This window comes from Oncorhynchus mykiss, chromosome 27 (assembly GCF_013265735.2).
Source record: "Oncorhynchus mykiss isolate Arlee chromosome 27, USDA_OmykA_1.1, whole genome shotgun sequence".
Classification (NCBI taxonomy): domain Eukaryota; kingdom Metazoa; phylum Chordata; class Actinopteri; order Salmoniformes; family Salmonidae; genus Oncorhynchus; species Oncorhynchus mykiss.
In genome coordinates, this window is record NC_048591.1 from 2,100,845 (window position 1) to 2,124,651 (window position 23,807).

Consider the following 23,807-nt stretch of genomic DNA (forward strand, 5'->3'; position numbering starts at 1 on the left):
TTCTTGTTATGTTAGTCCCTGACAGTTACTCAATTAGCCCATGTCAAAATTTTTTAGATTGGTAAGTTAGTCTAGCGGCCAGCTACCTAAACGTGTAGTAATCATGGTGGAATTACCGATTGTGGGGCCCCCATTGATTTTGTTAGTCACTCTCACTCAGATATCGCTACCCTATGGCAAAATGTGTAGAATTGCATGAAATTAGATATATAATTGCTAAATCTTCTTTCTGCTGTCAAGAGGGGGGCTGCTAAAATGTTTTGCTCACATATTCGCAGCCACTGCCATCTACTTTGTATCTATTATAGAACTGTTTGGGTTAGTGATCATTTGTAGAGTGGCTCTCTATTTGCCCTCAGCACGCATTTTTTCAACATTCTGAATGTCTACAGAATGCATATGTTATTCTGAAATATGAACACAGAAATACTGGACATTTTGAACTCTTATTATGGTGGGGATTTGAGAAAATTAAAACCATGGTCTTGAATTGGACTCGCATTTTTCTGGTCTCGCTCTCGGAACCCTCATTTTTCTGGTCTCTCTATCAGCAAAGTTGCAATCCAAACACATAGCTGCTCCATTACATGGCATTTTATGGGTAAGCTTCCAACATTCTAATGTCAATGGCACAATTTCTTTAGAACAGTTGTGTTCTAGTGGCTCTTTCAATGTTGGTTATATTATATATACTTTGATAGGTAGTTTCATGACCTTTCAGAACCACTTGTCAAACAAAGTTTAAAATGTATCAGATAATCATTTTAAAAGTCATTTATACAGGTAATCCTGATATGGGGGGGGGGGTTCCTAGACCTTCATAAGCACAACCAAATTATTATTTTTCCGATAGCATACATTAAATATATTTATTAGACTGTCAGAATGTTGACGTCCAAAAGATGTCTCATTGGCACAAAGGAGATCCAATGGGGCAAGGCTTTTATAGTGTTAATGTATTGAGTTATATACAAATTCTGGGTTTATTTGACTAATTGTTTATTTTAAGATTTTTGAAACCTTTTTAGTCTTATTTTTATGATATTTCACATTGTTCGTCTGCATAATTTAAATCTAACTCTAATTTGCACGAGACAATGTACACTTGATCAATAGTGATCTAGTAACCCATGTCACTGGTGGCTCTAGTAACCTATGCCACTGGTGCCAATGACATATATAGTGCCTCCAACTGATCTGGTGCAGCCATCTAAGGTTGCAGTGACAGTGACATGTCCTTTGGGTGGTGGACCATTCTTGATACACACGAGAAACTGTTGAGCATGAAAAACCCAGCAGTGTTGTAGTTCTTGACACAAACCAGTGTGCCTGGCACCTACTACCATACCCCGTTCAAAGGCACTTAAATATTTGTTCTTGTCAGTTCACCCTCTGAATGGCACAAGTACACAATCCATGTCTCAATTGTCTCAAGGCTTTAAAAATCCTTTGTTAACATGTCTCCTCCCTTCATCTACACTGAATGAAGTGGATTTAACAAGTGACATCAATAAGAGATCCCAGCTTTCAACTGGATTCATCTGGCCAGTCTATGTCATGGAAAGAGCAGGTATTCTTAATGTTTTGTATACTCAGTGTACATAAGATTTACATACCAATTTCCATGGCCCCATGTCCATCGGTTCAGTTCTTGTAGCCCTGGTGTGATATGTGTGCTGTAGCGTGGTCGAATTTTAATGCAGTAACTAATCATTCTCAAATTCATTAGAGGCTAATTCATTGTGTCTATATACTAAAATCTGGAGACAATCTGACATATGGTTCATGAGGAGAAGATGATTGCAGATGGTTTTGACAGGTAAAATCAATAACGCAGCCATCTTTTGACCAATCGCTTAGCTTTTCTCAAACTAGGTTAAGATATGTAGCATGGGCCTACATTCCAAATTGGTCTCATTTGGACGAGAATAAGATTTTTGAAGTATTTTTCTTGCATATTTTGGAATGTTAGAGTATGTGCTAATATGCATTTACTGGTATAGTGTGGCCATATTTGAATGCATCAACCTTACTTTCTCTCTCTTTAGGGATTATTGTGATTAGCGCAAAGTGAACAGATGGAGTGAATGTGACTTTTTATGATTATTTTAAGCATTAGCATAGTAGAAAATGTTAATTGTTAATAGCTTCTTTATTTTTTAAGATGTTCATCATGGCAATGTCTTTAATGACCCCACAATGTTTGAAGTTGACAGTTAATTGTGGAGTGGATTTACAAAGGATTTAAATCGACACATAAAATCTGATTTCCTGGTTTATCAATAACTCAACCATCGCTTAACCGATCCCTAAGTTAAGAGATGTACCATGGGCTAACATACTGAATTTGGTGTTATTTGGTGTTAAGGTTGTAGAACTGTAAATCATTCATATTCAAGAATGATGGAATTCAAAGCCAATTATGTACTGTACCTCTGGGTTAAGACTAAAGGCTTTGGCTGGTTTCCCAACACACATAAGGTCAAAGATGATCTCTTTCATGGCAAAGTCCAGTCGTTCCTGTGGTGGAAGAAGAGGGTTTAGAACAGATTTGTAATATTGTTTCTGTTTTTCAGATCATCACATTCACATCAGAGTGGAAGGCTCTACAAAAACGTACCTAATTATTTTCATATCTCATTTTGCTCTTTTGTTGCTTTGGCAACTACACTGCATGGCCAAAAGTATGAGAACAGCTGCTCGTCGAACATTTCATTCCAAAAACATGGGCATTAATATGGAGTCGGTCCCCCCCTTTGCTGCTATAACAGCCTTCACTCTTCTGGGAAAGCTTTCCACTAGATGTTGGAACATTGCTGCGGGGAATTGCTTCCATTAAGCCACAAGAGCATTAGTGAGGTTGGGCACTGATGTAGGGCGATTAGGCCTGTTCGATGGGGTTGAGGTCAGGGCTCTGTGCAGGCCAGTCAAGTTCTTCCACACCGTTCTCGACAAACCATTTCTGTATGGACTTCGCTTTGTGCTCGGGGGCATGGTCATGTTGAAAAAGGAAAGGTCCTTCCCTAAACTGTTGCCACAAAGTTGGATGCAGCAGAATTGTCTTGAATGTCATTGTATGCTGTAGCATTAAGATGTCCCTTCACTGGAACTAAGGGGCTTAGCCCGAACCATGAAAAACAGCCTCAGACTATTATTCCTCCTCCTCCAAACTTTACAGTTGGTACTATGCATTGGGGCAGGTAGCATTCTCCTGGCATCTGCCAAACCCAGATTTGTCCGCCGGATTGCCAGATGGTGAAGCGTGATTCATCACTCCAGAGAACGAGTTTCCTTTGCTCCAGAGTCCAATGTCAGCGAGCTTTACACAACTCTATCCAATGCTTGGCATTGTGCATTGTGATCTTAGCCTAGTCTGCGTCTGCTTGGCCATGGAGACCCTTTTCATGAAGCTCCCGATGAACAGTTCTTCTGCTGACGCTGCTCCTAGAGACAGTTTAGAACTGGGTAGTGAGTGTTGCAACCGAGAACAGGTGCTTTCACGTGCTACGTGCATCAGCACTCAGCAGTCCCGTTCTGTGAGCTTGTGTGGCCTACAACTTCGCGGCTGAGCCGTTGTTGCTACTACACGTTTCCACTTTACAATAATAGCACTTACAGTTGACCGGGGCAGCTCTAGCAGGGCAGGAATTTGACAAACTGACTTGTAGGAAAGGTGGTATCTTATGGCGGTGCCACGTTGAAAGTCACTGAGCTCTTCAGTACGGGCCATTCTACTGCCAATGTATGTCTATCGAGATTGCATGGCTGTGTGCTTGATTTTATATACCTGTCAGCAGCGGGTGTGCTGAAATAGCCAAATCCACTAATTGCAAAGGGTGTCCACATTCCAGTGTATGTGTGTGTTTTCTATACCTGTTTGCTCCTCTCCTTTTAGGTTTTACAGACGCTCCTCACCCCTTGGCAACAACTCTTCTAACTTAGTGTACCTTGTGCAATTACAACCCATGTGGAATTTCGGGTCTCTGGCAGCTTTTGGAACTGCCAATCTGCGGTCAAGAACGCAGAGTTCATCTCTATGCTGCCCTTCAGTCTTGTGACGGAGACACGGATCACCCCAGAGAACACTGCTACTCCAGCTGCTCTCTCTTCATCTGACTACATTTTCTCTCATAGTCCGAGAAAATCTGCTCGTCGAGGTGATGGCACAGGGCTACGAATTTCTCCCAAGTGTAGATGTTCTTATTTCACCCTCTCTCACCTGTCCATTTTCTCATTTGAATCCCATGCTGTCACTGTCCCTTGTCCACTCAAGCTTAACATTGTTGTCATCTATCGCCCACCAGGTGCCCTTAGAGAGTTCCTCAATGAGCATGACACCTTGATAAGTTCATTTCCTGACGATGGCTCACCGCTCTTCATACTTGGCAACTTCAACATCCCGATTCATTTCTTTCCACCTCACACTTTCCTGCCCGTGTCTTTTTGACCTCACCCTTTTCCAGTCCCCTTCCACTCACAAAACAGGCAATATGCTTGACCTCATCTTTACTAGAGGCTGTTAGCCTACTCATCTCACTGCAACCCCTCTCCAGGTCTCTGATAAGTACTTTGTTTCCTTTTCTGTCTCCCTTTCCTCCAACCCTAGCCCCTCAGTCGATACCCAGATGCTGATGAGCCATTGAGCCACTCCTCCTGCCTCTTCGACCCTACTCTCCTCCCTTTCCTATGACTTGCATTGTCCTTTACCTCTCAGCCGGCTTGGGCCTCCCCTCCTGCTCTGTTGCTGAGTGACTCATTGCGAGCTAACAGAACAGGGCTGCTGGCAGCTGAGCAAAAATGTAGGAAAACTAAACTTCCGGAGGACCTATCATCCTTTCACTCCCGCCTCTCTAACTCCTCTTCCTCTGTATCCACTGCTAAAATTACTTTTCTATCATTCTACATTTTATGCTTCTGCCTCTAACCATAGGAAACTCTTTACCACCTTCTCCTCCCTCTTTAATCCTCCACTCCCTCCTCCCTCTCTGCGGGCGACTTTGTCAACCGCTTTAAAAATAAGGTTTACGACATCCGATCCTCATTCACTCAGCCTATTGAGTCCATTGGTCCCCCTCACACAGAACTACCTTACGCCTTGATCTCTTTCTCTCCTCTCTCTCCAGATGAAATCCTGCGACTAGTGAGGTCCGGCAGTCTAACATCCTGCCCCATAACCACATCCTCTCTTCCCTTCTTCAGACTATCTCTGGAGACCTTCTCCGATTCTTCACTTCCCTCATCAACTCATCCCTGACCACTGGTTGAGTCCCCTCTGACTTCACAATGGCCAGAGTCGCATCCCTCCTCAGGAAAACCAACACTCGACACTTCTGACGTCAAAAAACTACAGACCGGTATCCCTATTTTCTTTAATTTCAAAATCACTTGAGCGTGCTGTCTCTGAACAACTCTCACGCTCTCTCTCAGAACTATCTTCTTGAGCATCTACTAGATGACTGAGTTTTTTTTTTATTGTGCATGCTTCAGGAAAAGCTAACATAAAAGTTATAAATCTTTCAATAATGATAATCTTGTTGACAGCAGTTTACCTGTGCAATAAACTGGATCATTTTGACGAAGATGTTGAGGGGCATATCTCTGGGCACCACACTGCGAGAGCCCTTGGGGAAGAGTGTTGTAATGATGGTGTTGAGACGCCTGCAGGAGAACAGAGAGGGGAGAGAGATAAAAAAGAGGAGAGTGAGAGAGGAGAGAAGAAGTGGGGGGGGGGGGGGCAGACTGTAAGGATGGAGCATCGGGGAATTCAACACAGGACAAACGTTCAACAGATGAGATACATAGGGATCACAAGCAGTTAGAACTGACACAGATAAAAATGTTACATTAAATTGCTTTACACTGGCTGGCCTGTATGCCGTTGTCCCATTTCTTAACAAGTGTTTTATTTTAATCCTGGTTAATTTCCGGGCTAATTACAACATGTTAAAGGCTTGACCTGTTTGTTATTCCTACTGTGGCCCAAAAGGCACCATATTCCCTACATAGTGCACTATATTTGGATAGAGCCCTATGGGCCGTGGTAAAAATAAGTGCATTATAAAGGGAATTAGGGTGCCATTTGGGACGCATCCCTGGTAATGCGTATCGTTTCTGAGTTCTGCCTCTTAACCTACGAGCCGAGCCCTAATCCACGGCCTACTACGCTAGTGTGTGTGTGGCTCTGATACTAAAGTCCCCTGGCTCATATTCCAATGAGAAAGACCATTAACTCCCTATAGTGTGATGATCATGAGCCAGTCTCTGACCGTCCCTGGCCTACCTCCTAGCCACCTCCCACTTCTCTCATCTCCTCCACCCACATTCTCCATTTTCCTTCCTCCACACTCCTCTATCCCTCCTGGCATAACCAGGCTGCCTGTTTACAGACTGGGCTTGCTACACTGAAAGGTAAAGAGCCAAGTCAGGCAAGTCTCCCATTACTAATGAAGGGGAGGAGACTGTGTTTGTGGGTGTGTGTGTATATGTTTGTGTGCATGCGCTCGTGCATGCACCTGGGTGTGTGTGTTTGCATGCCTGCAGGTATGAATGTGTTCTTGAGTGTGTTGGGGAGGGATGCAATATATAACGCTTTTTTTGCTCTACAGTTCTACCAAGAGAAATATACTATTCACGAGCAGACTAGGTTATGTACACAGCTTCCTGTGGGTGCTGCCATGCAAATCAAATCAAATCAAATGTATTTGTCACATACACATGGTTAGCAGATAATGCGAGTGTAGCGAAATGCTTGCACCGGTCTCTTCTCCGTGTCTGCGTCCTAAATTGCACCCTATTCCTGATTTAGTGCACTACTTTGGGCCCTAGGAGCTCTGGTCAAAAGTAGTGCACTACGTAGGGAATAGGATGCCATTCGGAATGTAGACATTGTGGCTTCAACACTGAGAGGAGTGGCCTTGGGGGAGGATGTTACGTGGCACACAGTCCAGTGTAGCTGGGAGGTAAATGGTTGCAGTGTTGAACACTATCAAGATATTAACAACTGAGTTGCAATGTGTATGTGGCGCTGTTTGTAACAAGCTATATTTTGTGGAAAAATAGAAATTATATGTGCCACAAAACACAAACATTGCAATTGCTGTGTGAAATTGGACAATTCTGATCATTTTTCCCACTCATTTGTCTTTTGACCAATCATATCAAAACAGATCTTTTTCAGAGCTGATCTGATTGGTGAAAAGACCAGTTAGTGTAAAAACTGCCTGAACTTGTCTGCCTGTGTATACACAGCAGTAGAAACATTTACCCTTGCGTAGCAGTGTTGCTCTCACACTTGATCCTGATCATGTAGACCCACAGAAGACGGTAAAGAGACTCCAGGGCAACACGTGCGGTCTTGGGGTCCTTACTCTGCAGACACAGACAGACCGACAGACTGATGTTAGTACTGGTTGGTCCTGTGTGGCTCAGTTGGAAGAACATGGCGCTTGCAACATAAGGATTGTGGGTTAGCTTCCCGCTGATTGCAGTACAGTACCTTGATGTTGGAGAGGCAGTTGTTGAGGAAGATAGTCCATTTGTTGAGGAAGAAATGCTTCTGGCTGACACACAGCAGACAGGTCACCAACGGGTAGAGAGCCTAGGACACACACACAGTAGACATGTCACTAAGGGAAACAGAGCCTGCATGGTGTTTAGGTCTATGAAATCTTCAGATAGAACATTCCTATGCTTCAATGAGGTGAGTGTTTCAAATTTATTCGCCATGTGCACAGGATACAACAGGTGTAAAACAGTCAAGTGAATTTCTTACCTTGAGAGCTCTTTCCCAACAATACACTTATAATAATATAGATAACAATAGAAAATAGAAAAAAGTATAAAAGTAAGAATAAAAACCACGCAAGAAGTACGATGAGAGTTAAAGAACACAAGTATATACAGGTCAGTGTGAGTACCTTATTCAATGTGCAGGGGTACTGGAGTAGTTCAGGTGGGTTTATACATAAAAAGTGACAGGTAGTAGGATATACATGTAAACGGCTGAAAAGTGACTGGGATCAGCAATATACAGTCTAAACACTTATGGTATTATAATTATGGAAATATATACATGTAAACAGGAGTAATAGTGACCAGTAGTAGGATAAATAGATAAATACTGTACTAATGATAATGTCAATCAATTATCAATGGACAGAAGCGTACTAAATCTAGTCAATAATAATTTTAGCAGCAGCATAGGTTGTGTCTGAGTGGGTAGAGACCTGTGGATGGGCATAGAGTCACTGTGGATAGTCTGTGGGAGAGGGAGAGTGGTAGTTGTTAGCCATAACAGTCTTATGGCCAGGGAATAGAAGCTGTTTAGGAGTCTGTTTGTCTGAGCCTTGATGCACCAGTAGAGCCTGCCGGATGGGAGCATGGAGAACAGTCCATGTCTCGGGTGGCTGGAGTCTATGGCAATTTTTCAGGCCTTTCTCAGACACCGCCTGGCATGTAGGTCCTGGATGGCTGGGAGCTCGCCCTCAGTGATGCGGTGGGCCATCCGCACAACCCTCTGGTTGAGGGTGGTGACGTTGCCATACCAGAAGGTGATACAACCAGTCAGGATGCTCTCAATGGTGCAGTCGTAAAAGGATCTGAGGGGCCATGCCAAATTGTTTCAGCCTCCTGAGGGAGAAGAGGCATTGCTGTGCATTCTTTAAGAATATTCTGGTGTTAGAGGACCATGTTAAGTCCACTGTGATGTGGATACTGAGGAACTTGAAGCTCTTGTCATGGGTAAAGGAGTACAGGAGGGGGCTAAGCACACACCCGTGAGGGGCCCCCGTGTTAAGGTTTAGTGTGGCGGAGGTGTTGTTGCCTACACTCACAACCTGGGGTCGGCCCATCAGAGGGTCCAGGATCCAGCTGCAGAGGGAGGTGTTTAGTCCCAGGGTCCTTAGCTTAGTGATGAGCTTTGAAGACACTGTGGTGTTGAACGCTGAGCTGTAGTCAATGAATAGCATTCTCACATAGGTGTTCCTTTTGTCCAGGTGGGAAAGGGTGTGGAGTGCAATAGAGATTGCATCCTCTGAGGATCTGTTGGGGCGGTATGCAAATTGGAGTGGGTCTAAGTTTTCTGGGATAATGGTGTTGATGTGAGCCATGACCAGCCTTTCAAAGCACTTCATGGCTACAGACTTGAGTGCTAACAGGCTGACTAGACCACTCGCGTCACAAAATAAATTTAGAAATCTAAATTTGGAAATCTAAATTATTCAATTATTGCAACCACACTGCTCGCGCGCGCCAACGAGCGTCTGCATTGCCAAGGGCTAAAATAGAAGTCAGTTCTATTTCTGACGAAGATCGCGCTGCAAGTCCTGCCTCTCCCATCTCCTCATTGGTTTATAGAAGCAGATACCCACGTGCTATCTCCTCATTGGTTATACCCACGTGGGTGACTGAAAGACGAACAAGGTCGGTGGCGGTAATGCACCTAATTTATGAAAGTTGCCAATCGCAATATAAAGTCCAGAGAAGAAAAAGCCTGGAAGGAGAAGAGATGACTAGAAATGATTCGGTTGACCATTTTATGTGTGGATTAATTGTGGGAGTAGAGGACCTTGTGCATTTCAGGTAAAATAACTACTCAATGTTTATATCCCAGGACAAATTATCTAGCAACAGCAAGCTAGCTAAATAGGACAAATTAGTTAGCAAGTGCAACCTAGCTAGCTAAATTGCCATAAATGTTTAATGCTTTTTGACGTGTCCCCAAATTAATGTAATTGGTTAAGAGTTTGTTTTGATATTTTAAACTGCTTGTCGTGATCGCGTTTGGTGTGGGGGACGAACGATGGCGCACGCAGCCGGTTTGGGTTCAGTGTAAGGGTCGGTAGTCATTTAGGCATGTTACCTTAGTGTTCTTGGGCACAGGGACTATGGTGGTCTGCTTGAAACATGTTGGTATTACAGACTCAGTCAGGGACAGGTTGAGAATGTCAGTGCCAGTTGCCAGTAGGTCAGCACATGCTCAGAATACATGTCCTGGTAATCCGTCTGGCCCTGCGGACTTGTGAATGTTGACCTGTTTAAAGGTTTTACTCACATCAATGACGTCATCAATGCACTTATTGATGAAGCCAATGCCTCAATGCCATCGGAAGTATCCCGGAACATATATTCCAGTCCATGCTAGCAAAACAGTCCTGTAGCTTAGCATCTGCGTCATCTGACCACTTCTTTATTCAGCTGACCGAGTCACTGGTGCTTCCTGATTTAGTTTTTGCTTGTAAGAAGGAATCAGGAGGATAAAATGATGGTCAGATTTGCCAAATGGAGGGTGAGGGAGAGCTTTGTATGTGTCTCTGTGTGTGGAGTAAAGGTGGTCTAGAGATGTTTTTCTTCTGATTGCAAATTTAACATGCTGGTAGAACTGAGGTACAGTTGAAGTCGGAAGTTTACATACACCTTAGCCAAATACGTTTATATTCAGTTTTTCACAATTCTTGACATTTAATCTTAGTAACAATTCCCTGTAGGGGGGGGGGGGGGGGGGGTCAGTTAGGATCACCACTTTACTTTAAGAATGTGAAATGTCAGAATAATAGTAGAGAGAGTTATTTATTTCAGTTTATTTTCTTTCAACACATTCCCAGTGGGTCAGAAGTTTACATATACTAATTGAGTGTTTGGTAGCATTGCCTTTAAATTGTTTAACTTGGGTCAAACGTTTCGTGTAGCCTTCCACAAGCTTCCCACAATAAGTTGGGTGTATTTTGGCCCATTCCTCCTGACAGAGCTGGTGTAACTGAGTCAGGTTTGTAGACCTCCTTTCTCGCACACACTTTTTCAGTTCTGCCCACAAATGTTCTATAGGATTGAGGTCAGGGCTTTGTGATGGCCACTCCAATACCTTGACTTTGTTGTCCTTAGGCCATTTTGCCACAACTTTTGAAGTATGCTTGGGGTCATTGTTCATTTGGAAGACTCATTTGCGACCAAGCATTAACTTCCTGACTGATGTCTTGAGATGTTGTTTCAATATATCCACATAATTTCCCTCCTCATAAAGACATCTATTTTGTGAGGTGCACCAGTCCCTCCTGCAGCAAAGCACCCCCACAACATGATGCTGCCACCCCGTGCTTCATGGTTGGGATGGTGTTCTTCGTCCTGCAAGTCTCCCCCTTTTTCCTCCAAACATAACGATGGTCATTATGGCCAAACAGATCTACTTTGGTTTCATCAGACCAGAGGACATTTCTCCAAAAAGTACATTCTTTGTCCCCATGTGCAGTTGCAAACCGTAGTCTGACGTTTTTATAGTGGTTTTGGAGCAGTGGCATCCTCTTTGCTGAGCGGCCTTTCAGGTTATGTCGATCTAGGACTCGTTTTATTGTGGATATAGATACTTTTGTACCTGTTTCCTCTAGCATCTTAACAAGGTCCTTTGCTGTTGTTCTGGGATTGATTTGCACTTTTCGTACCAAAGTACGTTCATCTCTAGGAGACAGAACGCATTTCCTTCCTGAGCGGTATGCATGCTGCATTGTCCCATGGTGTTTATTCTTGCGTATCATTTGTTGAGGTCTTCAGTTTTTTTCTGAGGTCTTGGCTGATTTCTTTTGATTTTCACATGATGTCAAGCAAAGAGGCACTGAGTTTGAAGGTAGGCCTTGAAATACATAGGTGCACCTCCAATTGACTCAAATTATGTAAATTTGCCTATCAGAAGCTTCTAAAGCCATGACATCTATTTTCTGGAATTTTCCAAGCTGTTTAAAGGCACAGTCAAGTGAGTGTATGTAAACTTCTAATCCACTGGAATCTGATGCAGTGAATTATAATTGAAATAATCTGTCTGTAAACAATTGTTGGAAAAATTACTTGTGTCATGCACAAAGTAGACGTCCTAACCGACTTGCCAAAACAAAAGTTTGTTAACAAGAAGTTTGTGGAGTGGTTGAAAAATGGGTTTTAATGACTCCAACCAAAGTGTTTGTAAACTTACGACTTCAACTGTAAAATGGATTTAAGTTTCCCAGCATTAAATCCCCCGGCCACTAGGAGCGCCACCTCTGGATGAGCATTTTCCTGTTTGCTTATGGCTGTATACAGCACATTGAGTGCAGTATTAGTGCCAGCATCAGTTTGTGGTGGTAAATAGACAGCTACGAAGAATATAGATGAAAACTCTCTTGGTAAATAGTGTGGTCTACAGCTTGTCATGAGATACTCTACCTCAGGCGAACAAAACCTCGAGACTTCCTTACGATTAGATTTTGTGCACCAGATGTTGTTTACAAATATACACAGACTGCCACCCCTTGTCTTACCAGAGACAGTTGTTCTATCTTGCCGATGCAGCGTAAACCCCCCCAGCTGAATGTTATTCATGTCGTCGTTCAGCTATGACTCGGTGAAACATAAGATATTACAGTTTTTAATGTCCCGTTGGTAGGATTTTCGTGATTGTAGTTTGTATATTTTGTTATCCAATGATTGTCCGTTGGCTAATAGTACTGATAGTAGAGGCAGATTACCCATTCGCCATCGGATCCTTACAAGGTACCCCAACCTACGTCCCCGATATCTGTCTCTTTCTCATGTGAATGACAGGGATTTGGGCCTTGTCGGGTGTCTGAAGTAAATAATTTGCGTCCGACTTATTAAAGAAAAAATGTATTCCAGTTCAAGGTGAATAATCGCTATTTTCGGTCACAAGAGACGGTGGCAGAAACATTATGAACAAAATCAGTTACAAATAATGTGAAAAAACACACACATTAGCACAACTGCTTAGGAGACGGTAAAATGGCAGCCATCTCTTCCGGCGCCATTATTATGAAGAGGTTGAAGAGGTTGCCTGTCCTCTCTTGTGAATTGTTAGTTAGAGGAGCAACAAGGAGAGTGCCTCTACACAAGATTGACCTTGAAATGCTTTGAGGCTTGAGAGACACCACAGGCATGTTTGCTATGCACCAGTTTTACACTGTCCAGCCACTGTGGCTTTTGGAGAAGAACATCAACAACTCTGGGTTGTGTGTGTGTGTGTGCGCGACTAACCAGAGAGTGTTTTTTCCTGGAGGAGAGGTCCAGTGTTGTGTCATACAGGCTCTCCACAAAGTTCCTTAGACACGGCACGTTCACCTCGTTCTTAACAGCCTGGAAATGGAGAACACATACTCAGCATCACACATGTACACACACACACTCAAGCACACTCAAATACAATAAACTTTGATATGCGTATGCCTCAGCCACCTGAGGAGCTCTCCTTTTCAACCATCTATTTCCTATGTTTGAGGGGTGCAAAATCCACTCGTCACTTAATTAATGATTTATTTCATTTTACTCTGGTGACTCTTTCCTACTGTTGCTAGTGCCATAAATGTTTCCCCGCTAACATAACGACAGCGGAAACATGTGTAATGACCTGTCAAACTCACTCACTAGTATTGCCTGAAATGGACTCAATGGACTACATTGGCTTTCCGTTGCATCTATAAAAAACACTAATGCTTGGTCTGGGATTTAATACACTGTCTCAACACTTACATCACAAGAAAGAGAAGAAAGATGACTTTATTTTGGTGGGTGTGGATTTTTTGTGTAATTGAAGAAAGTAATGATTTAATACAGCTGAAATGTTCACAAATGAATTGTGTTGAAATGAAAGCAACTTCTGAAAAGGAAAACTCAGATTATAGTGATACTATGTCTGATCTTGCAAACAATGTAAAGTATGTATAGATAGGAGTAATCCAGATCCAAGCGTTTTGATTTTAAATAATGTATTCTTCTCCTGACGCACTTGTTGAATTATCATAGAGAACGTGACCACAATAGTAATTAATAATTAATGAGACAGTCTAGATTGCGCAGGTGAGTGCAGGTAGCCCTAGACAGCAGATTTTTGGTGTTCCACGCCTTTATATTAATTTATTAATGTATGCAAATGAGGTACATATAATTGTATCTTTATTTTATCATAACGTCTAAAATAATACTTACTATATTAATAACTTTTATATATGAGTGCATTTTAAGAGGAAAAAAAACGGAAATTTGACAATAAATGAAATATCTAAATTCCTACCAAAATGCCTGAAAGTCCCGTGCCAGTACAATGTTTTATGTGTTATAATTCAGTCAATATCTGATGGATTTTAAAGATTCTAAAAGTTTGGAGTATCTTTATCCATGGTCCAACTGGTGCAGATATTAGAATAGTTTTTATAACCTATCAAACATTTTTGACCGTTTCTAATAGAATTGGGGTTAGGATTAACCTTTGCACCTTAAACAGTTGTTGTTTAGTAGAATAGTAGATAACATTTATTGGTTGGGTCATGACTGTCCTGTGAGTATCCAAATTTCCCAGACATCCTATACAGGTATGATTAATCATTAACATTGCTAAATTAATTAAATTAGCTTTTTCAAGTTCATTGAAGTCCAACTCCCACATTACTGATCCAGTATTGATGATTAATTAACGTCTATAAAGTGAATAAAATTGCAGCTTCCAAGAATCAAAACCAAAACTATCCAGACTGTCTTGTTGTGTTTGGACCATGATAGTTTATTTGTGATGTGGGCACCAAGGAACTTGAAGTTCTCAACCTGCTCCACCACAGCGCAGTCAATGAGAATGGGGGCATACTCGGTACTCCTTTTCCTGTAGTCCACAATCATGTCATCACGTTGAGGGAGAAGTTGTTATCCTGGCACCATACGACCCCTATTTCCCGCTAATTAGTGAACCCTCACCCATGGAAAGATTGATTGCTGAACTCAGCAGCGATACGATCCCGAACTATGCCAAAGGCCTGAGAATGTTAGATCAAAACTGCAGAAATTGCAAAAAACGCCCTCCAAAATAAACCATCAGGTGCAGGCCTCATAAAGGTTCTCTCCAGTATAGTCCTGATGTATGTCAACCAGCAGAGATTGACATCGGTCCAGTACCTCAGTACACAGCAGAAGCACAAACAAGAAATGGTTGAGATGAAGGGGCAGGTGGAGAGAACCAGGAAACTGATGATGAAAAGGAAAAGATACTGCTAGCTGAGGATACTGCTAGCATTTGAGAACGGAACAATTAAAAGAAATGGCAAAAACTTATGACGGCGAACGAGCATAAACTCTTGAACAAAATCGTCTTCTACAGGAACAAAATCATCTTCAGGAACAACTTGATTCAGCCAAAAATAAATATGACGAAGTCCACGCCAAACTAGATAAATCTGACGAATTAGCTACAAACAGGGGTGCGCAACTTGATAACATGCAGGCAGTTTTGATGAACAACACTCAAAGCAATAATGTTCTAGTCCAAATGCTGCAAACCAAAGACAATAAGTTAATGAACACAGTGACTAAGTTGGATGACAAAACAGTGGAACTCATTGATGTCGCTGACCAAATGATTGATGAGAGAACCCAGGTGAGGAAGATCTAAAAAATGATCTCTCAGCAAGCGGAAGAAATCTCATCACTGAATCTCTCGCTCCGCACTCAAGACCTCTACCTGCAAACCATGACAGATAAGTTTGAGGCCGAACGGAGCAAGTGCGACACTCACGTGTCTAAAACAAGAACTCTAAGTGCCCAAGTGGACTCTGCGATGCAGCAGAATACCACCCTTAGGTACCACCTGGAGGAACTCTGTGCTCGGTACACATAGGAGTTAAGACGACAAAGTTTCAGACTTTACCTCTCTCAGGTGTCCATCAGTCTTTTCCTCTTGGCCATTTGTCACAGAGTAATATGGCACCTCCATGCCAACAAAGCCAAAGCTTGGCTTTTCCTCTTGGCCTTTCGGCCCACAATTCCCCACAGGATGAAGCCAACCCTCTCCGTGCACTTAGCGCGGAAAGCCTTGGCAAAATCGTTAAAACCTTTGAAGCCAAACAACACTAAGACATTTTTAGCAGTTATAGAGGACGCCTTGGATGGCTACCCGAATGCTACGGATACTGACAGGCTTTACCTGTTGAAGCGAACGCCAAATAGATACGTGACAAGGCTCATCCGTCTACAACAGCAACACGTGAAAAACGACTACTCGAAACGTGCACGACTTTGAAAATATAATTTAGTGGTTCTGCATCTTACATACACGACAGCTCGCTGGCTAATACTGTCAAACAAGCTATGAATGAACATCCACAAGCATACTATCATAGGCTTCGTTCAGCTTAGTCTGGCCTACTCAATGAAACAGGAATGGAAGAGCTATTACCATTCAAACAAATGTTTCTGTCAAACATGTATCCCAACTTCATTATTAACTACATTGGCCCTACAGCCCACGTTGGTTTGCCAATCTCAGAACTCGGAGAGCTTGCGAGCACAGCTTTCGAGGCATCAAAAGTCAACCTTGCTAAGACCTCTGACATCTCAGTTTTCAATATTGGACAGGAGCACTCACTCCAGTTAGAGGGTGTGTCATCAGGGATAGGAGCCTTGAGAGATGACGCACAACAAAGGTATCTACCCCGAAACCACGATAACAATAACCACCTCGGTCAAACTAACTATAAAGAAGGTCGGCTGCAAAACGACTACCGCTACAATCAACCTGATCGTTCCGTTCCTGCACCCAACCCACACAAAGTGTCATGGCACAAGGGTAACAAAGGCTTCAACGACGATCAAATCGTAGACCAATGCTCTCTAGAAGCTCTGCTAAGAGAAGTACAAAAGCACCAGAAATTTGACAAAGAGGAAAAAGATAAGTCGACATGACCAGGTGTGGATTTGCCGGAGAACAGGTCCACCGAAATTAACCCCATTTGCGAGGACGTAAACAATCCAATTATTCTCACTCAAATTCCTATCCAGGTTTTGTTCGATCAAGAAACGAGCTTAACCCGTGGTGCGCTAATTGATTCAGGCTCGACAATATCGCTCATCTCTCAAACATTGTTCAAAGATCTCAAAGGGGCTTTGAACCCAGCTAAATGTTGGTTAAAAGTGGAACGATGCAACACTAAACTTCAACGTTTCACTCAGACTACCCCACCTCTCACTTTGAGACTCATGCTGAAACTAAACAGAAAAAACTTAAAGTTTAATGTTTAAAGATTACTAATATTACTGTCCACACTACAAAAAAATATACAAATACATATAATTCTGTCCTTCAAACATTGAATTTAAATGCTGTAAAATTCCATTAAATCCTATGGAGGACTGCTCCTACTGGGGAGTGCCAATATGGCCGACCAGTGGCTTCAAAGCCTCTCAGTGGCCAATACATAGCATCAGCAATCCAGGGTTTATATACATCATTGGTTACAACAACTGGTCTCTTTTACAAACAAGTATCGTTTTCATGACATCATCAAGACGTCAAGGAAAAGACATCATATTCTAGTTGTCATCTGGTCAGATAACCAACTTACTGCCGCTACAGGAACTAGGATCTCCACAAAGAGGCCGGCCAGGGCATGCTTAATGTCCTTGTCCTTCACTTCCAGGAAGTACTGGGCACAGTCCTGCAACAGACAGCAGCACTTATTAAATATAGCATAAACCCTTACATCATAAGGATTACATGTTGTAAACAATACAGTCAGCCACTAAGGTCAGGTCACATGCTGGTCAACAAAAAGTCACGAAACTCCACCCTTCTCATAGTGTACACTTGAACACATTCTCGCATGGATTTAATAATGGTGGAAACTCACTCCAGCCAATGCTTAAACCAATCATATGCTTTTAAATGATTGACAGGAATTTCTGGAATAGGTGGTGAATTGGGACGAGAAAAGGAAAGAAAGGCATAGGATTAGAAAAGTATACAGAATGCAAAGGGGGGAATTCAAGCTGAAGATAAGAGGAATCAAGAGATTCTGGACTTATTTTAGTACTGTTAGTACTGTTAGAGATGACCATTCTAACAGTACGGGTTCCGATCCCACTTCTGACACTTATTACATTGTTAGCTACATGGATAAGACAGAGAGACATGAGTCAAGTTCATATGTTTACTAAGAAGATTAAAGAGACGAGGAAGACTGCTTCCTATCACTTATAGAATTCACTGGTCCTTTTCAAACATGCAGGATTACACACTTGTTCGAGACAGGTGGGCCTATAATCATCACTTCTGCAGTTTCCGTAGAGCTCACTGCTCACTTCTGTACCTGCATGAAATGGAAGGAGGCTTCAAAGTCCTCCACTGGATACATCTTGATGCGGAAGAACTTGACACCCATGATGAGGCTGATGGTGCTCTGGACCACGTAGGGACTCTGCTCCTTCTGTCTCAGCTCCTTCAGCTCAAACATAAATTTTTTCTTCACAGCAGGAAATCTGAGAAGGAGAGGAGGAGACAGAGAGTTGGAACAAGGGCAGAGTCCCGAATAGCACCCTATTCGAAATACAGTGCGCTACTTTTGACCAGGGGAAATTAGCCCATTGGGTGTCTATTACCAGAATGCTAACATAGTTAACGCAAGTAATAACGAATTTCAATGGATGATGCTAGCTAAATATGCTAACGAGCGCAAACAAAAATAATCGAATTGCAAAGACAGTCAATCCAGCTCATGAAGTTATACATATATAGGCAGGATCTACCGAATTGTGCAAATGAACAAAGTTTTGATGCATGCTTGTCTGAAGGAACAACAGTACTGGCTCTGGAGCAGCATGTGTTGATCAATGAATGCTACAGATTGGCTGGAGATGCTCATACCTGGTGTCCCAGTTTTATTATAGGGTTGTGTTCATAAGAGCACGCAACAGACAAATGTTTTGATCATGACACCCGATCCATTCATTATAATCTGAAAGGCAAAACTGATCCTAGATCAGCACTCCTACACTATGCTAATACTACCCAAATCATAGCTCTATTTCTAAGGGCTTTGTTCCTTCGCAGCGATGATCTGGAAAGTTACAATAAACACACAGCGATTTTCAGTCCTAGTATGGAGGGCAAAAGACTTGTCCAAAACACATGTCTTGTGATCCACTCAGGTCTAGCTCTCTATTTAAACCAGTGAGATTCTCAGGCAGATGTGTACAGAACAGAAGCAGGAGAGAGCATTGTGACAATTCAAACATACCACAATTGCTAAACAGTCATTAGTCATCTCCAATGGCAACATTAAACATGATGTGTATCCCAAATTGAAATCTATTCCCTACATAGTGCACTACTTTTTACCAGAGCCCTATAGGTCCCAGAAATAGTGCACTATATTGGAAATAGGGTGCCATTTGGGACAAAGCCGATGGTATCCCCTGAATGACAACAGAATATTGTCACACCTGATCAGTGCTATGGTACATGTTTTTTTTAACCGCATACATTATTGTCCCTCATCTTCAAGTGTAGGGTAATTAAAATATGTTCAAATACTGCCCAAAGAATGACAGCATACTATCTTAACTATACAGTAGCCTATGAATTAATTAAGGAATTAATACGTGAATGAATGAATGAACAAATGAATATAGAAATGTATTAATTAATGAATGAATGACATACAGTATGGATTATTGTTTAAAGATGACAATGAACTGTGGCACTTACTTGGCCTGGGCTAAAACTCCTATGACTTCTGCATAGAGGTCTGCTACAATGTGCATGTTACCAGTGTTAGGACCATGATACCTGGCAAACAAACAGACAGGTGTAAGAATAGGGGAAAAGGAAAGAAAGACATACTGTATAAACAGAAAGTCATATAAAAGCAGAGCTGAACATACCCTTCTTTGTATCTAAAGTGCTTAAAGGCCAAGTTAATGACTTCACTGACCAAACAGTCCAGGACAGGGTGTAGCGGCATCTGGTCATAGAGAGAGAGAGAGCAAGAGAGAGGGAAAGAGGGAGGGGGGGGGGGACACTGTCATGACAACATTCTGTTACAAACAGAAAACTCCAGTCATGAGTCTGAGATTGAGCAAACGGAATATAGCTACGCTTTATGCTGCGTCCCAAATGCCACCATATTCCCACAAAGGTGGAAAGTAGTGCATCTGGTGGAAAGTAGTGCATTATATAAGGGATAGGGTGCTATTTAGGGTGTGTTCAAGAAGTCGTTGTTCTGTAAAGTATCCCTCAGGGGAGCCGTATCTAATGACGATGTGAATGCTAACGTTGGTCAAAATGCCACTTATGTTCAGGATACAACACAAACTTTCACTTTAAGAAATGAAGAGTTTTCTTCTTCCCAGAACATTGAAGGAAAATAATGTGCTAGGTAGGTTTAGTGTTTTAGAGTGGAGTATATAGAGAAAATTAGTCACCTGTTTTAAAACTTCTATAAGTACGAGGGAGAAGATGAAGTCGATTGCCAGATCCCTCCTTTCAAGTAGAAAATCTCTGTGCTGTTCATCACTGTGAAACATCAACAGGGTTGGACAAGTTAGCACAAAGCTGTCAAACTACAACAGTTACCAAGTTATGTCACCACACAAATGGGAAAATCAATTACAAAAGTGAAATTGATTTATCATTATCCAATTTGCAATTCCAATAGCATTTCGGCAGCTTTTTTATTTATTTATTTTACCTTTATTTAACCAGGCAAGTCAGTTAAGAACAAATTCTTATTTTCAATGACGGCCTGGGAACAGTGGGTTAACTGCCTGTTCAGGGGCAGAACGACAGATTTGTACCTTGTCAGCTCGGGGGTTTGAACTCGCAACATTCCGGTTACTAGTCCAACGCTCTAACCACTAGGCTACCCTGCCGCCCAGCTACAGTTGAAGTCGGAAGTTTACAAACACTTAAGCTGGAGTCATTAAAACTCGTTTTTCAACCACTCCACAAATTTATTGTTAAAACTTCTTACGGATACGTGGGACGGTAGCGTCCCACCTGGCCAACATCCGGTGAAATTGCCAAGTGCGAAATTCAAAAATACTAAATTCAAATATTTAACATTCTTGAAAATATATGTGTAATACATCAAAATAAAGCTTAACTTCTTGTTAATGCAGCCAAGGTGTCAGATTTCAAAAAGGCTTTACGGCGAAAGAAAACCATGCGATTATCTGAGGACAGCGCCCAAAATACAAATGCATGACAAATAATACACTGCTCAAAAAAATAAACGGAACACTTAAACAACACAATGTAACTCCAAGTCAATCACACTTCTGTGAAATCAAACTGTCCATTTAGGAAGCAACACTGATTGACAATACATTTCACATGCTGTTGTGCAAATGGAATAGACAACAGGTGGAAATTATAGGCAATTAGCAAGACACCCCCAATAAAGGAGTGGTTCTGCAGGTGGTGACCACAGACCACTTCTCAGTTCCTATGCTTCCTGGCTGATGTTTTGGTCACTTTTGAATGTTGGCGGTGCTTTCACTCTAGTGGTAGCATGAGACGGAGTCTACAACCCACACAAGTGGCTCAGGTAGTGCAGCTCATCCAGGATGGCACATCAATGTGAGCTGTGGCAAGAAGGTTTGCTGTGTCTGTCAGCGTAGTGTCCAGAGCATGGAGGTGCTACCAGGAGACAGGCCAGTACATCAGGAGACGTGGAGGAGGCCATAGGAGGGCAACAACCCAGCAGCAGGACCGCTACCTCCGCCTTTGTGCAAGGAGGAGCAGGAGGAGCACTGCCAGAGCCCTGCAAAATGACCTCCAGCAGGCCACAAATGTGCATGTTTCTGCTCAAATGGTCAGAAACAGACTCCATGAGGGTGGTATGAGGGCCCGACGTCCACAGGTGGGGGTTGTGCTTACCTTTGAAGATCTTCTTCTGTTGGCACTCCAAAAGGTCTCAGTTACATTACAAATGGTCCTTTTGTTCGATAATGTCCTTCTTTATATCCATAAAAACTCTCAAAAGTTACCAATAAACTTATCCAAACAAGTCAATCAACATTTCTAATCAAACCTTAGGTACCCTAATATGCAAATAAACAATCAAATTTAAGACGGAGAATCGTTAATGTCTTTACCGGAGAAAAAATAACAAAGAACGCGCTTTCCTCCACGCGCTTGGAAACACTACAGCCAAAATGGGAGCCACCTAGAAAAAATACAACTGCGGGCAGAACTGAAAAAGCATGTGCGAGCAGGAGGCCTACAAACCTGACTCAGTTACGCCACCTCTGTCAAGAGGAATGGACCAAAATTCACCCAACTTATTGTGGGAAGCTTGTGGAAGGATACCCAAAACATCTGACCCAAGTTAAAAAATGTAAAGGCAATGCTACCAAATACTAATTGAGTGTATGTAAACTTCTGACCCACTGGGAATGTCATGAAAGAAAGCTGAAATAAATCATTCTCTCTACTATTATTCTGACATTTCACATTCTTAAAAAAAAGTGGTGATCCTAACTGACCTAAGGCAGGGATTTTTTACTGAGATTAAATGTCAGAAATTGTGAAAAACTGAGTTTAAATGGAGTTGGCTAAGGTGTATGTAAACTTCCGACTTCAACTGTGTATGCTTCCATAGCCATCTATTATGCAATAAGTCAATGATAATGTCAATCAATTCAGGCACAATGTCTTATAATGTACAGTGTTTTCTTTGTGTTTGATTTCTGGTTATAAAATGTGACAGGGTGTTCATGGGAAGTCCTATTGGCCGTTCTGTTTCCTGTACCATCAAAAGGTGTGTGTGTGTGTGCATATATGTGTGTTACTTTTTTGACTTGGTGTTGGCTCTGGGTCTGTATTCGTGTGACTCTGGGTCCTCTAGACCGTTCTGTCTTCTGTACCAGTCAAACAGTGTCCTCAGAATGGACGGGAGGCAGTACTCCGCCAGAGAACTCATAGCAGTTATCACCTGAAAGCAAATAAATGCAAATGGTGTATACATATTGGTCAGTCAGATCATTATTACATAACACTGTTTCCTCCAGCCAAAAACCTGACGTAACGTAAAATCAACATCCATATTTAGATTATATTTAATTGGAGTTGACAACAAATGTTAATTATTCTTGAAATTAACCAACCCTTCAAATCTTGTCGTTGATTTGTGGTTGAAATCTGGTTAAAATGAGTGCACGTTGACCACTTTTTTTTGTTGTCAACCAAATATTCAATTGATGTTGTCACGGGTCCTCCCCGGTACTGCTGCTCATTCTGTTCACCAGGTCTTCTAGGCTTCACTGAACGGGATTCATTATCATCAACCCCGGACTGTCTTGTCTGATTACACACTCCTGGTTCCCATTCTCCTGATTAGTATATACATATATTAGTATATACTGATTAGTATATAGTTATATACGTGCCCTCTGTTCCCTCTGTCGGTGTCAGTTATTGTTCCCATGTCCGTTGGTCGTTTGAGTACCTATGCGTTGGTGCTGCTGTTATGCTGCATGCTTTATATATTGTGTATTACGTGTATTGTCCCGTGTCGTTTAACGAGGTTTACCTTCTCTTTTGTTTGGGTACAGCCCAGTGTTTTTGTATACGTGTTTGTTTTGGGTGTATTAAAACCCCTATTGTGTATTACTGCGCATGTATCCAAATCCTTTATACCAGCATGACAGATGTTGTTGATAGATGACATTGATGGAATGTTCGTTCAACATCATTTTGGGTTGTATCTCTTTCCCAGTCATGTTTCATTTATATCTGCATCAAAATCACTGTGTCTTAACCCTCACTGTCCTCCACACAACAGAAGCTGCAGGCAGTGAGAGGGGATGGGAGGAAAGGTAAAAGAAAGAAGAGAGAGACAAGGGGAAAGAGGAGACAAGTGGAGAGGAGAGAGAATGGAGAAGGGACAGAAGAACAATGGAGACCCGAGATAGAGAGATGGGAGACAGGGTCCTGGGAGACTAGGAGTTGAGGTGCCCATGGGGTGGCATGCATCTCTCCAGGGAGGAGAGGGAAGGAAGGAAGGAAAGGCGGG

At 42.2% G+C, this 23,807-nt stretch overlaps 1 protein-coding gene across 4 annotated transcripts in view; it reads right to left on the reverse strand.

Annotated features, from left to right (window-relative positions):
- LOC110507323 (protein furry homolog) overlaps window positions 1-23,807 on the reverse strand; it is a 194,706-nt gene that overhangs the window by 123,763 nt on the left and 47,136 nt on the right. For all 4 annotated transcript variants that reach the window (XM_021587244.2, XM_036964702.1, XM_036964701.1 and 1 more), the window contains exons 4-14: window positions 22,585-22,727; window positions 20,215-20,305; window positions 19,675-19,754; window positions 19,499-19,579; window positions 18,102-18,270; window positions 17,358-17,450; window positions 13,012-13,110; window positions 7,496-7,597; window positions 7,265-7,368; window positions 5,550-5,658; window positions 2,434-2,520 (exon numbers count right to left, since the gene is read on the reverse strand). In XM_021587244.2, coding sequence (XP_021442919.2) covers window positions 2,434-2,520; window positions 5,550-5,658; window positions 7,265-7,368; window positions 7,496-7,597; window positions 13,012-13,110; window positions 17,358-17,450; window positions 18,102-18,270; window positions 19,499-19,579; window positions 19,675-19,754; window positions 20,215-20,305; window positions 22,585-22,727 — 1,158 coding nt within the window. The remainder of the gene's footprint in view (window positions 1-2,433; window positions 2,521-5,549; window positions 5,659-7,264; window positions 7,369-7,495; window positions 7,598-13,011; window positions 13,111-17,357; window positions 17,451-18,101; window positions 18,271-19,498; window positions 19,580-19,674; window positions 19,755-20,214; window positions 20,306-22,584; window positions 22,728-23,807) is intronic.